This window comes from Schistocerca serialis, chromosome 3 (assembly GCF_023864345.2).
Source record: "Schistocerca serialis cubense isolate TAMUIC-IGC-003099 chromosome 3, iqSchSeri2.2, whole genome shotgun sequence".
Lineage (NCBI taxonomy): Eukaryota > Metazoa > Arthropoda > Insecta > Orthoptera > Acrididae > Schistocerca > Schistocerca serialis.
In genome coordinates, this window is record NC_064640.1 from 364009745 (window position 1) to 364027604 (window position 17860).

Sequence of the window (17860 nt, forward strand, 5' to 3'; positions counted from 1 at the left end):
GTACAGTTAGCAGGAAGAAACACGGTGCCCCTAAAGTTTGTGAAAGCAATTTTTAAAACATCCTGTAAATTACAGTAAACCACAGTTCCATCAGCAACAAAAATTTTCTAGACCCAAATCCGATACTAACTGTATCAAAATATTCATTTTCCAATGTTCGCTACTTTTCAAGTCTACTGCTTACCTTTCTACACTTATATTTTGGTAAGAAAGGTTATGGCAGTTTCTTTTTTATTTTAATTTTATTTATTTTAAGAGGATGGTTTTTAAGTCCTTAAGGAGCCTGCACATCTACATTTAAGCCGGGCAGTTTATCACGTATGGTGTCACACCTAAGTAATAAACTGTAAAATTATCAGATCTAACTGGTTATCTGCTTGGGCGAGAGACTAGTCTTTAGTGACTGTCAACTACTCAGTTCCCTCCAGTAATTCCACACTTTTTACACTTACTGTTGTCTGTCACCTGAACCTATCCTGTTATCATCATTAACTCCATAGAAAAAAAGATGAGCTTTTGGATTTTACTGAAAGCTTCTGGAATGTTCATGACTATGTATTTCATATTCCAATTGTGTGGGGAAAAAAGCAGCTGTATAAGAAATTTTAATACAAAAACTAGAACTTTCTGTAGGCTGACATGAAGTTGTACTGCAGAAAATAAACAACTTTTGATCTGCTATCCAGAAATAAATAAAGAAGCAACACAGCTTCAACCACACAACAAACTGCAGCTATTCTTTCTCTGTTCTCCATTGTTACTTTAGCGTCGTGGATATGGCAGAACTGAGGGAAAACTGAATGTAGCTTTATACCAGATAACCACAAAAATTTTGATTTTAATAGGTAACTATGCAGTTTAACTGAAAAGTATGTAGGTTCATTTAAAATCTGAAGCATGAATGTTCTCTCTTTTTTAAGTGTAGGAGGACAGTGATTTTCAGCATTCAGGAATGCCTTCTTTTTTTCATTTCATGGCCTACAGAGAAGATGGTGCCAAATCATATTTATTTAAAAAGTCGACAAGTTTAACATTCTAATTGTCTTCAACATCACAAATGCTTGTCAGCTTCTGCTGAATCTGCGTAGTGGCATTTGAAAGCCACAACTACGCAAACTTTGCAGTGTAGAATTCAACATTCCAATAAATAACACAATGTGAGAAATAGATAGAAACATTTTCTGGGATGTTGAGTAAAGTGACCTATGCGCGGAAATCGACATGTTTGAAATTATCAATCTAAACTATAACATCTGATGGGGGAAAAATTGTGAATTACATTTTCTGTAACAGTAATTTCACAAAACTTGTTAAAAAATGTTAAGAATGTCATAACTGGGTTTCAGTTTGAGAACTGTTTAATATATAATTTTTGAAAACAGAGTTTCTCTTAAAGCAGAGTTTGTTAAACCCATATGTCAGTAACTATGTTCTTATGGAAATGTAATAGGAACTGGCAGAATACTCATGAAAAGTGTGGATTCCTTAAAAGAATATTTGTAAATACAGGGTTTTAGTGTAGGTGAGGAGACAAAAGTCATGGAATAGAGATATCTACATACACAGATGGCAGTAGAATTGTGTCCACAGGTTATAAAAGAGCAGGGCATTAGCGGAGCTGTCATTTGTACTCAGGTGATTTATGTGGATAGGATTCCAATGTGATTATGGCAGCACGTAAGGAATTAACAGACTTTGAACACAGAATGGTACTTGGAGCCAGATGCATGGGACATCCCATTTCGGACATCATTAGCGAATTCAATATTCCGAAATCCACAGTGTCAAGAGAGTGCCGAGAATACCGAATTTCAGGCATTACCTCTCACCACAGACAATACAGTGGCCGATTGGCTTCACTTAATGACCAAGAGCAGTGGTGTTTGCAGGAGAGTTGTCAGCGCCAACAGACAAGCAACACTGTGTGAAATAACCACAAATATCAATTTGAGATGTAAACGAATGTATCCTTTAGGACAGTGCAGTGAAATTTAGCAGTAATGGGCTATGGCAGCAGATGACTGACGTGAGTGCCTTTGCTTATAGCACATCGCCTGCAGCACCTCTCCTGGGCTTGTGATCATATCAGTTGGACCCTATACAATTGGGAAATTGTGGCCTGGTCAGACAAGTCCCAATTTCAGTTGGTAAGAGCTGGTGATAGGGTTCGAGGCTGATGCAGATCCCACAAAGCCATGGACCCAAGTTGTCAACAAGATACTGTACACATTGGTGGTGGCTCCATAATGAAATGGGCTGCGTTTACATGGAATGGACCGGGTCCTCTGGTCCAAATGAACCAATCATTGGCTGGAAATGGTTATGTTCAGCTACTGGTAAACCATTTGCTGCCATTCATGAACTTCATGTTCCCAAACATGTCACCAGGCCATATTTGTTCGCGACTGGTTTGAAGGACATTCTGGGCAATGCGAGTGAATGATTTGGCCCATCACTTCACCCAATATGAATCTCGTCAAACATTTATGAGACATAACTGAGAGGTTAGTTGGTGAACAAAATGCTGCACCGACAAGACTTCCGAATTATGGACAACTACATAGACAGCGTGGTTCAATATTTCTGCAGGGGGCTTCCAAGGACTTGGGTTGAGTCCATGCCATGTCGAGTTGCCACACTATGATGGCCTAAAGAAGGTTCTACACAATATTAGGAGGTATCCCATGACTTGTCAGCCTAGTGTATATATCTATCTGGGTTGGAGGTACAAGTTGCAAATCATTACCAAGGTAGGTAGATTCTAACAACTACGACCTCAAAAGCAGTATTCTGTAGTACTTTCTTACTAAAAGTGGATGACTGTACCAATGTGCAAATACCTTCTAAGCCCTCATTGCGATATCTCTACTGTTACTAAAAACATGGTTGTTCCTGAATGTAGGCAGGTGACCCTCCAATAACAAAGATTCTTGCACAGCAACACATATTATGGGGAAAACACACACTAACTGCTTGATTTTAGCCAGATGTTGATAATAGCTGTTACAGCTCCATTGTCTCATCGTTAAACAAATTGCCTTGCCCAAAATCCCCTCTCAAATCACTGTTGCTTCCCAGGCTTCCTGTACGACTAGTGGAACAGCAATATCTACAGATAGTTGGTCTGTAGGGAAAGACTCAAGATATAATGGTATTGTCACACAGGTTCTTGACTTACTTCTTTTCTTTTCCTTTACATTTTCAATTTCGTTCAAAGATTTTAATTCTTTTGGGGGCTTGTCTGGTTGTACATCTGGGCATGAATACATTGGTATTATTATATGGCCCAAAGCTCTTACTCCTTTCTGCCACTGACTATGTGTGAGGCAGTTAAAATAATTGAGGAAGACTGCTATGGGGATATTGGGGAGAGGGGGCGGATACACCACCCCTCCACTGACATTGGAGAAGGATGGAGAGCCACCAGCCGCATCAGCAGAGTGGTTTCCACTGATAAGGTATTGGAAATGTTCCAGGGATGTGGTAACTTCTCCCTCAAACAGCATACTAATTTATGGAATTGTCATTGAATTTGAACAGAGAAATTGCTACTATTACATTTAGCAAAACTTTTGCTCGTATTATTTAGGATTCAAAGTATGACAGCACTTAAAGGTCTTATCTTTAAAAATCAAGCATACTTACAACTTGGGATGGTGTAGGTCTGGGCAGTTTGTGGAGAGTGAAAGTTTTTCACATGGGCAATCACCATGAGGGGTTCTGCCTAAGTTTCCACAGATATGTTCACTACGACTTACTTTTTGCAGTGTCCTTCAAATGTCAATTTGAAATTGCCCCCACGACCCTTGGACTACCGTTCTGTGCTCTTTTCACTGCACCAACTGTTGGCTATAAATTAAGCTGACATTAGTGGCCGACATCTCACCCGACCCACACCAAAAATGTGTTTTTTCTAAATGCTTGGCTATCTGGAGCTCCCACTTATGCTACTTTCATTTCTGGCCAAGCCCTGCATATACTACAAATTTGGGCGAAATTGGTCATGACAATTAAGTGCAGTCCCATTGTCAGTGATAAATACAAATTTTAAGATCTTAAAACTTCCATAACTTAAACCATTCCCTTTACTCTGTGGCTGTATTACAGGAACACACTAGAATTAATATCTTAGTTCTGAAGCAACACTATCTTAAGCTCATTCTCTGTATATCACCAAGCATTATTACAACGTAAGCCTGACGTTTCTTAGGACATGTGAGAGACTCCTAGGATAACCACAGCAACACGACTGTGAATGTGGTGTGGTAGAACTCAATACTTTACACAATTCAAAGAAATGATCATGTCTGATGAAACCTTTCCCCCTGGCCACATAAGAGGCCATTCAGTTAAGTTCATTCTGGTGTTACAAGCTGCAAGACAAATCATTACAGCTGGTGCAACTGGATTTTGTGAATGTGTAACTGAGGACATTTCATTTCAGCCCAATTTCTTTTTGTTCTTAGTCAAATTGTGTCCTACATCTTGTGCTTCTGAAGAGTTACATACAATCGGAAACAAAACTTATCAAACTACAAGGTGCATCTGAATAGTTTGGTGAATGGTATCACAAAATGAAGGAAACAAGAATTAGAAACGAAATACTTTTACTGGCCTTCCTAGCACTCGTCATTAGCTACAACACAGTTCTAACATCGGTTGTAAAGCTGTTGGAAACTGTCAGCAAATGCTTCCTGTAGAATAGCTCTCAGCACCATGGTCATCTGTTGTTAGATATCTGAATTGTCTGCAAATGTTCATGAACAATAGTGCTTACAATGTCTTTGTTTATCTTCAACACCTCTGCTGTTATTCAGAAAGACAGCTGCCAATCATCTGCAAGCATCTGTCGCACTAGTCTAATGTTTTCTGGGATCGTGTGCGTTGACCTGAATGTGGCTCACCCTCGACACCATCATTTTCACCTGTAAAGTTCTTAAACCACTCAAAATCGCCATTTTTACTCACTGCTTCAACACCATACACTTGCAGATACAGTCCTCGAGTCTCCATTGCTTTTTCTGTAATTTGGAACAAAACTTCATGTTAATGCATTGCTCCATTTTACGATGACACAAATGTATGACAGACACTTGCAGACAATCAACGGTTGTCTTTGATAATGAAAGCAGAAGGGCTGAAGGTACGTAGAGACCGTGAATACTTTCACTAACATTCGCAGACATTGTACATCTCCAACAATAGGTGACCATGGTGCTTCAACCGATTCCACAAGAAGTGTTTACTGACAGTTTCTAACAGCTTTACAACCGATGTCAGAACGGTGCTGTAGCAAATGGTGATTACTTTCAAGGTCAGTAAAAGTATTTTATTTGTAACACTTGTTTCACATATTTTATGAGACCATTCACCAAACTTTTCAGATGCATCTCTTACATTCTGGAATAAATGCACGACAATGAACTACAGTAATCCAAAACCAAAGGATATTATCCTAGATAAATCAGACTGTTTCACCTTGAGTTAGGCAAGGATGGACAAACAGCTTACATGTAGGTGTGTTACTTTCAAGGAATTACCAATAAAATTAAAAAAAAAACTAAACTAACATAAAACAAAAGTTGGATACTTTGTCAAAGAGAGAGAATTCTTAGAGCCTCTTTAGGCCCATTGGTCTCCAAATTTACTAAGAGATTGAATGCTACTGTCAAAATTTCACTTTGAACATTGTTATAACATGTATTAATATGGTTCATAATAGACAACAACAAATTCATGCCAGCACACTTGCTTCCTGTGTTTAGAAACATCACAACACATATAATGCCCAGACTTTAATGAGGAGGAGGAGGAGGAGGAGGAGGAGGAGGAGGAGGTGGTGCCAAGCTAGTCTATCCTGTACCAGTCTTGTCATCACTGCATAACTTCAGTAACCTACATGATCTTGAAACTACTTATAACAGACAAGTCTCAGTCTACCTCGATAATTTTTTACCCCTAACTTTCTTACATTATCAAATTAACTGCACTTTGTTACCTCAGGATGACTCCTGCATATTCCTTCTTTTAGTCAAATTTTCCTCCCGCTCCTCCCATGCTGCTAGACTATGGATCCAAAGGTCTGGAGGTTTGATTCTTGAACCAATCTAAAGATTTTATCTGTTACTTATTACTTCTTTTGCCTATGACAATGTTTATTAATGTGAAAAAACTGAAGCTTCATCAAGGTTCAGAGTCCACAATAAACTGTAGCCTCTTTATAACTGGCTGAAGAAGTCAGTTCAAAGGCCAGAGGATGGCAAGAGCATATCACCCCCCCCCCCCCCCCAATAGGACTGCACTGTAGTGTTCAAACCAATGTCGAGGTTGATGAGAGCTTGACTCTTATTACCTCTTAATAATTAACTCACCTTATTCATATCATTTACAACACTCCTCTGTAAATGACACATGCCAAATGTTATTCTCTTATTGCCTGTACTGTTCATTGTCCACATTTCACTTGCACACAATACTTTCAGAAGATACTTCATACCATTTCGATTTATATTAGATGGTAACATATTTTTCTTTTCCAAGATATGTTTTATTGTTATTTCCAGTCTGCACTTATTCTCTTTACTTCTGTCATGATCAGTTAGTTTGCTGTCAAAATAACAAAACTCATCTACTACTTTTAGTGTCTCATTCCAGAATCTTATGCCTCCAGCGTCTCTATTTATTTGACTACATTCCATTACCCTTGTTTTACTTTTGTCGGAGTTCATTTTGCGACCCCATACCATTCAACTTATCTTCCAATTATTTTGATCTGTCTCACAGAATTCCAGTGACAAACCCTAAAACTTCAATTTCTGTTCCAAATTTCTCCTTGATTAGCTACTGAATTTAGTAAGTGTTCAATAAATCAGCAGTATCCTTTACAGTTAAATAGTGATAAGTTTATTTTCATAGCTGGATATTATATTTAGGCAGTCAATAACTATCCTTCAGGGCTGCTTTGTTCATTTACATTGCAAAATGCCCTATGAAATAATGGTGAGAAAATTTAAACAGTTAGTGAACTCTTTTTTTGTAGTAAACTTAAATATTTCTTTTTAATGTACAATATCTTTGTCTTTTTCCTGAACAATAACTTGTTAAGAAAAAGATGAGAGGGACTATCAATTAATGCTTTAATGCAGACTATATTAATGGTTCTTGAAAAAATGCACGCACGCTCATGCACCCCCCCCCCCCCCACACACACACACACACACCACCACCACCACCACCAGACTATCACACAAAGCAAGGCTCTTCAGATTTCTCTGTTTGGGTTTAATTGCCCTTATTGACATGGAGCACTTACTCATTTTACAAATGGACAAAGAGAAAAAACTGATGAATTCTCATTTTATAAACCATCAAGAAATTAGCTTTTGTGCTTTAGAGTAAGCACAAAAAATTAAATCACAACAACTCCAAAGATTCAAAATGTTAGCCACTTGCTTCTCAGGCTAATTATGTGTCAAATTGATGAGCAGAAACTTCTCCATCAGAGAGAGAATTATATTACACCAGCTGAAGACATCAACATATACATGCAATTCTTGATCGTGACAAATTATAAGAGTTCAAACATAAACAGCTCAAAACGGGTTTAATGCACTTACCTGTTCCAAGAGTTTGCCTGTCAACCGACAGATTCGTTGCTCTTCCTGTTGTTGTCGTAATTCTACTGGATACATCATCCTCAGATTCCAAGAAACTAGTGGATTCCAAGTCAGAACTGAGCATTGATGATGACTCATATCCGTGCCCAGAACGATGTTTTGAGTGGCCATTTATGCGGAGTCCTGCAATGCGAAATAACAGATCCACATACTTTATTTGAAAAATTTTACAATACTTACAAAATTCTGCAATCCTCGTAACATTTACTGTTCATAAACAATGTAATACATATTTACTTGCAAAGCTAACAGCATATATTAATTTTATAAGAATTCAAAAAAAGTTTAAGCTGACGAGAGAGAGAGAGAGAGAGAGAGAGAGAGAGAGAGAGAGAGAGAGAGAAGAGAAGAAATATGCAGAGTGATATTACAGATGATTACATCACAGAAGAAACAGAAGAGTACAATTAATAGAACACGTCAGAAAGAAAATAATACAGAAAGTTAAGTTTAAACACCTTCAAAGTTTAAAAAAAGTATAAAACTAATACTATTTCATAGCAACAAAAATGCTACTCTAGCAAATTTCTATAAGTTTCCTCATATCAAAATGGTAATAAAACTAATACTATTTCATCACAACACAAATGCTACTCTAGCAAATTATTATAAGTTTCCTCATATCAAAAAGGTATACTAATTACTCTGCTAGAGAACACTTTCAGAAGCAACATTATGGGTACAAAATAAAACTATGCACTACTTTGTACATGTGAAAAATGGCAAACTGAACCATGGTTTGGATTAGAGATTGCACAACAGGTATAAAGAAATTCACTGGGTATGCACGTTTATAGGACAGAGGAAAATAAATATAATATCCAATCAGTGACTCAGTGGCAATGTGCCAGATAACGGACCCTATGTTTCCTTCTTTGGCCTAGGATTTTTACATGTTACTTGAAACATCTTACATTCTGGTAATTTTTGTCAATGTGAAAATATGAAGTTACACCTTAGTTCGGAGTCCTCATTTAACTGTATGTCCCTCTATAGCTGTGTGGATAGATCAGTTCACCAGTTGGAGGAAAGTGAGTAATATTGTGGAATGATAAATCATATTCACAATACACTACAATAAAGCTGCTGTCCAACTGCAACACGATCGTCAAAATCTCTCTTCCTTACACAGGGAATAACACAATCTTGTCACAAACCAGCAACATACAAATAAGATTTTTGAATGAGGAAGTTGCTTTGTAATCTTTCCTTAAATACAGAATGTAGAAGGCATTATTCCTATCTACTGTGTGTGGTTGCAGTGAAATACTGATCACCTGCATACCCAAGCACGTAGTATACTTAATACCAATTTGGCATTTGCTGCAGATCACTTTCATGGCATTGCAATTCTGATGGCCAACAGTGTAATTACAATAGCCTGAAAATATTTGAGCCATATTCTTCTTGAATATAAATGCAGTGCCAAAACTATGGTGCCACATTTATTATCTGTCTTTCCATCTATGTCTGTAATAATGGCAATGTCTCACAAATGTGCTGAGCTGGGTAACAGCTTTTGAATATCGCCTCCCAACCTGAGGACATGTATGTATCCTGTGAAATTTGATGCTTCAAAGGAATTGAGAAGAGTTATAGAATCCAGTCATGGTGCAGTTATTGTAAAGACACACAAAAAATCCTGTGCACATTGCCAATTGTCCCTTCCTCATTTCTTACATGATATAAAATTAATTTTTCCAAAAATCTGTTTCACAGATGATGATCTTGAGCTTCCAACCCTTCGAACACAGCTAATCCAGCTAAAAAAAAAGTAAACCACCAAGCAGCTCCTGTGAGACTGAATTTAACAAAGTCACATCTTATGAAGAAAAATAACAAGTTTTATGATTTTTCCATAAATTGGACCTTTATAATTAAGCAGCAAGGTGATAACAAATGATGGATTTCTGTGTAAAATCATAAAATAAACACCACCACCACTTTGTGAGCAATACACAATTACATTCACTCTGCAAAGACTCAACTTATTCATCTGGTAAAATTACACTGTTGCACAATAACTGACAGTTTTTACTTTGGAAAGCTGTCTGTGTGTTTTAAGTATACTATATGACAGTGTCCAGGACATGTATACATCTAAATGACATCACAAATCACTTTCAGTCTCTTAAAGTGAGACAGTAGTAACACAGCATTAAACAATTTCATGGTAGACATCTTGTCAAGCACTGAAGACTTCACGGGTAATGTGAACATTGAACAATCCAACAAGCAAAATATTTGATTGTTTTCAGTTAAAGTTGCTTTCTGACTTGGTTGTTTTAAACATACAGACCAAAATTAATCACGAAAATATTTTAAAACTATTATCATAATTAATTTCTACTATACGAGGTACGATCAAAAAGTAAAGAAAGTTTTCTAAGCTTGCAGGCTTTATGCATTTGATCTTCAAATTTTTTATCTTGTTGGTACACATGTTCCTAATGTATGTTTGTATTTTCAGCTGTTTTCAATTTAGTTTATTGTTCACACTTGAAAAGGTTATAAACTTTTCAAGCACTATGCAAATTTTTACTTTAGATAAAGGTGGATCAAAGAATTAGCATTAAATTTTGCTCAAAAAAATGGAATTAAGTGCAGCACCACACTCGAAATGTTGATTGTGGCTCTTGGTGAATCCGCTATGAGTAAGATAAGAGTTACAAGGGAGAAAAACATTTCAAGGAGGGTCTAAAAGATGTTGGAGATGATGACTGTCCCGGACGCCCTAGCACATAAATTACTAATGACAGTATGGAAGAATTGAAGGAAAAGGTTCTGGAAAATCACTGAATCATCATTAGAAAGGTTGCTGATGATGTTGACATATTATTTGGTTCATGCCAAGTATTTTTTTCAGATGTTTTGGGCATGAAACATGTATCAGCAAAATTTGTTCTGAAATTGTTGAATTTCGACCAAAAATGACTCGGCAGACATCGCTAAGGCATTGCTGAATGAAGCTGACAATGATCAAGAGCTTCTAAAGAAGAATATAACAGGTGATGGAACATGGGTATATGTGTATGATGTCAACAACAAGGCCCTATAATCCTAATGGAAATTGCCTGAAGATCCAAGATCGGAAGACATTCAGCAAGTTTGATAACACGTGAAGTTTTTGTTATGTACACATACTGGAAGCAAGAGAAGACCCAAGTAAAGTGTATGCACATGTAATGAACAATTCAAAACAAAAACCAAAATTTGTTACAATCTCGAATAACACTGTAGTTTTATTCTCAATCAGGGACCAATATTAAACAGAGTATTTTAATCATCAAAAAAACCATATTTTTTTACAAATAAAGATATATACCAAGTAACAAGCTGTACCAAAATCATTTCCATTGTTCATGTAAAAAAAAAGACATGGTTTTTATTAACATCTGTTAAATTACAGTTCTCAGTAATAGTAAACAGAGAGATTGAGACACAATTAGAAAAGAGAGAGAGAGAGAGAGAGAGAGATTAGAATATAGCAGCAATAATAATAATAATTTCATAAAATCAATTATTGCATACATTTTCTCTGATTATAACCTACCATGCAGCATACAGATAGGGCACTGAATGTCAGTTGTACATATGGGTGTAGAATTTTGTTTAATAGCTACCTTTCTAAGATTAAACACACACACACACACACACACACACACACACACACACACACACACACATTAATAATAATAATATTTTCTCTCCAGAGGACAGTAAAAACCTTGAACTTCGAACAGTTTAATACAACACATGCCAAGAGACCATATGCGGAAAAAAAGGGAAGGGAGGGGGGGAGCTAAAATGGAAAACAATAGCAAACTTTTCCTGCAAATAAAAATATTTCAATAAAATTTTAAAATCTGATGTAAATAGTTGAAGGCAGTTTATTCCAAATACACGTAAGGACTATGAATTTCAACAAGAACAGACAAATAAAAGTTAAGAAAGTATTAGATTTCTAATATATTTTTGTATAAATTGATAAAATCTTATACATGAAGCACTGAACAGCGAACAGTTAATCAATAAATTAGTACACATGCTAATAAAGTTTATCAATTAAAACACGATTTTACATGAGAGGTGACAAAAAGAGAAAGAGCATCTAACAAATAAAGTTCCCAAATTGTAAAGAAGACTTTAATAATTACATTTCACAATACTCATCCAGAGAGAGAGAGAGAGAGAGAGAGAGAGAGAGAGAGAGAGAGAGAGAGAGAGTGGGGAAGGAATGAGAGAGTGGGAGGGAAAGGGGAAGGAATGAGAGAGGGAAGCCACCGGAGAAGGGGAAGCCACCGGAGAAGGGGACACCACCGGAGAAGGGGACGCCACCGGAGAAGGGGACGCCACCGGAGAAGGGGACGCCACCGGCGGCTCATTATACACGATGAAACACCATGTTAACCCAGTATGATTTAGGATGGTGGGTTCCTTTTGGGAGAAACTGGAGGAGAAGCAACATGCATCAGTAGTCTCCTTGATATTAGTGGCAGCAGTAGCCTAGGAAATGATGTTCCACATTCGAGTGAGGAGAGGTCTTATTTACATCCGGGACTGCCAAAACGAATGTTGGACGAGTAATTGGTTCAGTAGCTAAATGGCTGGCCTATTCACTCCATGGGATATCCACATGATTTGGGATCCAGAGAAAGACAAATGAGCAGGCAGTATGACTAAGGTCATGAACAGCAGTTATCACAGGGTGACAAGAGTAACACTGATCAATAGCCTGGAGACTGCTCACAGAGTCACTACAAATTAAGAAATGGTTGGGGCAGGTTACTGACAAAATACTGGGCTCTTTTAATGGCAATCAGCTCTACTATAAACACTCTATATGTTCCCAGCAACAAATGTTTCTGATCAGTGGGAGATGTAACAGCATCTCCCATATTATCCGTGGTGTTAGAACAACCGGAGTAAATGTGGTTTTAGAACAAACAGTGTAAATGTCACTAACTCCTTGAAACTCTTGAAGAAGAACTGAAAGGAACAGATGCCGAAATGTCTGAGGGTGACAAACTATAGCTCCTTGAAGAAGATCAGACAATTTGAGGTCAATGTCCTTCCTATGTGAAAAGAATTTGGTAAGTTGGATGATTAGGAAATTTTCAGTTGGCAATTGCAACAGTCAGTATGAGCTGGTACCATCTGAAATGAAGAGGGAAAAATCCCTGCTTCACTGATGAGACTGTCTACTGGACTAGTCCAGAAGGCATCAGTGGCCAGATGATGGACTGAGTCCAACATTTTTAAAGCTGAAGACACCACAGAGTCATAAACCTAATTACCACAGTCCAGTTAGGATGAGATCAGGGGCCAGTAAATATGGAGGAAAGTAGCACAATCCTCACCCTACGAGGTGTGGGCAAGGAAGCAGATAGTGTTAAGCTTTCACATGCAGCTATCGTTAGTTTACAAATACAGAACAGCTATGTCATTTTTTTTATCAAAGAGGAATCCTAAACATCTGGACTTTGCAACAAAGTCCAAGTGCTGGGTGCCCAAGTAGTGTTCTGGGTCAGTATGAACTACTCAACCACAACATTACTGCACTTTACCGTTATTGGAAACATGCAGTGATATTACAGTAAACAAGTAAAATAGTGATTAAGTAAAGCTTATCACAATGTCAATGCTTCTTTCAGTTCCAGTCAGGTCAGCTGTGCATATACTATCAAATTCAATTACCTGCTGCCTCATGGTAAGCTGACCAAAGCTCCCTCACTCCCAGGTGCAATAATACTGTGGTCAACTAATACTGTGGTAAGACGACAAATGCACGACATATGTTTTCACACAAGATATATGGCAGCGATGGGGTAGTATCCAAGCCCAAAGGCACCTCAGAGCAAATGTTCAACCGAGGTTACAGATTGGGAGCTGAACCAACTGTGAAAGTCGTCGACATACAACACAGGGATGACCAGTGGTCCAAAATAGGTCACTAGGGCCCTATGGGACACCGTTCTCTTGGACTCTAGTGGAGCTGAGTGATATATCAACTTTAACCGAAAACAACTGGTGAGATAAAAACTGATGAATAATAATTGATATGGAGCCTCAAAGGCCCCCGCCATTGATGTCAAGTAAAATGTGATTGCACCAAACTGTGTTGCATGCCCTAAGACTGTAATGAGGTGGTCGCATTTAGGAAAGATTTGCCAGATCGTTATTTCCAACCCAAATAGATGATTGATTCTGGAACATCCCTCCTCGAAACCATGATGATTGAGGGACAACAATCGATGATTCAAGAACCCAGCACAATTGTCAGACCTCCATCCTTTCAAGCAGTTTGCAGCACATGTTGGCGAGGTTAACTGAGTGGTAGCTGTCAATGGACGTTGACTTTTGACTGGTTATGGATTTGGATGATGATATCTCATCATTACAAACAGAAAACAGATTCTAACCAAATACAATTGAAGATCCTGAGTAGAATCTTTGAATAACATTCTGATGATGTATCATTGGATTATGAATTGAATAGGGGCCCGAGGTGGTGGTATGTGATGAGTCAACAGCCTGAAGTAGTTTCCTGTCAGTGAAAGGTTCATACAGGGAGATGTCTCTTACTTGTCATTTGTTCATTTGACAGATAAGACAGCTAAGAAATAGGTGCTGTAGCTGTCACAAAGTGGGTTGCAGGGTGTTCAGCAAGATCTGATGCACTAGTACAAATATCACAATGAAAGAAGCAACCAAACTAGTCATTGATCTTGGGTGGTCCACAGGACTACAGAGATTGGACCACCTCTGAGGCGAAGAGGTATATGTTCCCAAGAAAAGAATCTAGTGGTTCAAATGGCTCTGAGCACTATGGGACGTAACTTCTGAGGTCATCAGTCCTCTAGAACTTAGAACTACTTAAACCTAACTAACCTAAGGACATCACACACATCCATGCCCAAGGCAGGATTCGAACCTGCAACCGTAGCGGTCGTGCGGTTCCAGACTGTAGAGCCTAGAACCGCTCGGCCACTCCGGCCGGCGGAATCTAGTGCCTCAAGCATTCAGTCCTACTGCGTTTAATCAGATGGTGAGCCTTAGCACAAAGCCACTTAAAGGTGAGGAGGGTGTCACTTGAGACATTACAAGATTCTCTGACAATCCTGAATAATGCTTGCAAAGTGTTTTGTCCGCCATGACATGAGCCAGTGGTGGAAGTGGCACTGCAGGAAGGGGAATAGCAGTTCCAGAGGCATGGGTGATCTCACTGGTGACTGACCCGCATAATCTTGTTGATGCAATCTGACAGAGGGTGCAAAGGTGACAACACAGGTACAGAACTACCAACTGGCTCTTCAAAGAGCTCAAAGTGATCATTGGTGTGTTGGGCGGTGATAATACGGTATCACTGAAAAGTGGTCACTGTCACAAAGATCGTTGTGTAGTGGTCCTTGTAGTAAAGCCACACGATTGGAGGAAGAGATCATAAGGTCTACAGCTGATACAGTGCATAGCCACCTCTGAAGTGGGTAAAAGTACTGCCCACTAAGAAGACACAGATAAAGATCATAACGAAGGTGGTCAATCAAAGGCGGCCAACCACATGAAGTAGTACTTCCTCACAGTGGGTGGTGCGCATTGAAATTCCAAAGTAGGAGAAAAATTGGGAGAGTTTTTGGATTATGGTAGTCATAAGTTATGTACGTACCCTATATGGGCACAAATAAATGTTGCAAATGCTGATCGCGAGGGTCATTTACAACTGTACTGCTACTACTTCCAATACGGTATGGAGGGGATCCCACTCACTGACGACATCTGTGCGAACCAATGTACATACCCCACCAGACACTCTTTTGGACCCACTATGGTTCTGACAGATTTCATGGTAACAATGAAGAGTTGAGGAGTAGTCACAAGTGAAGTGTGTTTCTCGGAAAGCAACACATATCACAGAATAAAAGGAAATTTGTTCCTGTAGTTCCGACAGGTGACAGTAATAGTCACTGCAGTTCCATTGGATCACACTGTTGAGGGTGTCCTGGTTAGGCTTCAAGCGGCCAGGACAGGTCGTATCCCAAGATCACTGCCTGTCACTGGTGGGGGTGGATCATCATCAAACATCGGTTCCAATTCTCAACGGTATGGGGGGATCTGGCACCTCCAGGGCCATAGCTGAAATTCTTGTGAGGGCCTACCCACAGTAGGTGTAGGAAAAGAAGAGGAGTGGGTAGCCATGAGACCACAGTTCCTGGCTCCTTCGGCCACTGGTTGGGGTTGGGGTTGGGCCTCTGATTTACGGATTTCCAGGGAGAGGGTTCCCAAGAAAGAACCCTATAGTCAAATTTATTGGTAAAACTACCAGGTGTCCACATTAAAACAGTAAATACACCATGTACTGCCAACTACCAGGCCACAGCACTTGCAAATGTCAATATCATTGACACTGGATACAAAAAATAACTTTTTTCTGGCTTCAAAATATGAGAGACAATCTGTGACCTTCAGTTGCTGGATTTTACATTCCTTGAATAGGTTAGCACACTCTGATGATTGGGTATGGTGGTTGTTCACGCAACTGACACAGACAAGTGGTAGCACACATGGTGAGTTTTGATGAAGTGACCAACCACACTCTCGACAAATTGAGTCAAATGTACACCGGAGAGATATATGCACTAAATGCCGGCATTTAAAACAAGGCATTGACGGTAGGGAAATACAGCTTCACATCACTGCGGTAACACACGATTTTGACCTTTTCTGGGAGCAAATATGGTGGACTGGTTACCATACTTGGTATTGGGTCACATTCCTCGCACAGCTCGAACAATCTGTAAAGTATTTGTGAAGGTGGAGATCAAATCCAGACGTGGGGCCAAAATAAAGTTAACCAAAATATTTGGTGCAAATAATGTAGGAGAAGCCACAAATGAAATCCTACGATCGATCTAGGTTGTTAGCAGGAAGTCTGTCCTTGAGAATAAGCCAGAGGAAAGATATAGCCAGAGAATAGAATTGGTTGGTTGATTTGGGGGGAGGGGACCAAAGAGCAAGGTCATAGGTCCCATCAGATTAGGGAAGGATTGGGATGGGAGTCAGCCATGCCCTTTCAAAGGGACCATCACGGCATGTGCCTGAAGCAATTTAGGGAAATCATGGAAAACCTAAATCAGGATGACCAGATTCAGGTTTGAACCATCATCCTCCCAAATGAGAGTCCAGTGTGCTAACCACTGTACCACCTCGCTCGGTAGAATAAAATTGCAAAACAGAAAAAGAAGTAGTACTGCAATTGCTTGTGGTCCCATGCTCACCACACATACTCACAAAACAGTTGTGAGCCCCTTGAAGTGTGAGAGGGAAGGGTAGGGGTGAGAGAAAGGCGTGGGAGGGTGGACAGGGACAAAAGCAGTGTTGTAATGGAAAGGCAAAGACATTTTATACACACAAACAGCCTAAGTAAAGCCTAAAAAAATGTGTTCCATGTTCCATGCACTTACCATTGTATTTATTGTATTTTTCATATTTATCGCCATGATGTCTAGAGCCTTTATGAATGTTATGATGGCCTATAATAATAAAAAATAAAAAATAAATAACAGCAGTAATTAGAAATATTGAACAATAAAAATAATGCAATCAAAATATATGAAGCATGTCTAAAGTAAGTCATAAAAATAAACATTCAAAAGAATAAATATGCAAATAAATTCTCTAAAAAATGTGTAAAGAACAAATTTTCAGTATGTGCACTGAAATTATTTGTCTTTTTACAATACAAGTATAATGAATAGCAGAAGTTATTAAATCAAGCAAATAAATGAACCAAGGATCAAAACAACACAAAGAGAAGTTTAGGTAACAACTTACCAAAGCACAACTGAATCTGTGGCTGCAGTTAATTTATTGACCCTTAACATAGACAAATGTAATGTATTGCGAATACTTAGAAAGAAGGATCCTTTATTGTATGATTATATGATAGCGGAACAAACACTGGTAGCAGTTACTTCTGTAAAATATCTGGGAGTATGCGTACGGAACGATTTGAAGTGGAACGATCATATAAAATTAATTGTTGGTAAGACGGGTGCCAGGTTGAGATTCATTGGGAGAGTCATTAGAAAATGTAGTCCATCAACAAAGGAGGTGGCTTACAAAACACTCGTTCGGCCTATACTTGAGTATTGTTCATCAGTGTGGGATCCGTACAGAGTCGGATT

At 38.7% G+C, this 17860-nt stretch overlaps 1 protein-coding gene across 2 annotated transcripts in view; it reads right to left on the bottom strand.

The window, feature by feature from the left end:
* Nucleotides 1-17860, bottom strand: part of LOC126470180 (segment polarity protein dishevelled homolog DVL-3) — a 122709-nt gene that overhangs the window by 75980 nt on the left and 28869 nt on the right. For both annotated transcript variants that reach the window (XM_050097835.1, XM_050097834.1), the window contains exons 5-6: nucleotides 17138-17206; nucleotides 7617-7799 (exon numbers count right to left, since the gene is read on the bottom strand). In XM_050097835.1, coding sequence (XP_049953792.1) covers nucleotides 7617-7799; nucleotides 17138-17206 — 252 coding nt within the window. The remainder of the gene's footprint in view (nucleotides 1-7616; nucleotides 7800-17137; nucleotides 17207-17860) is intronic.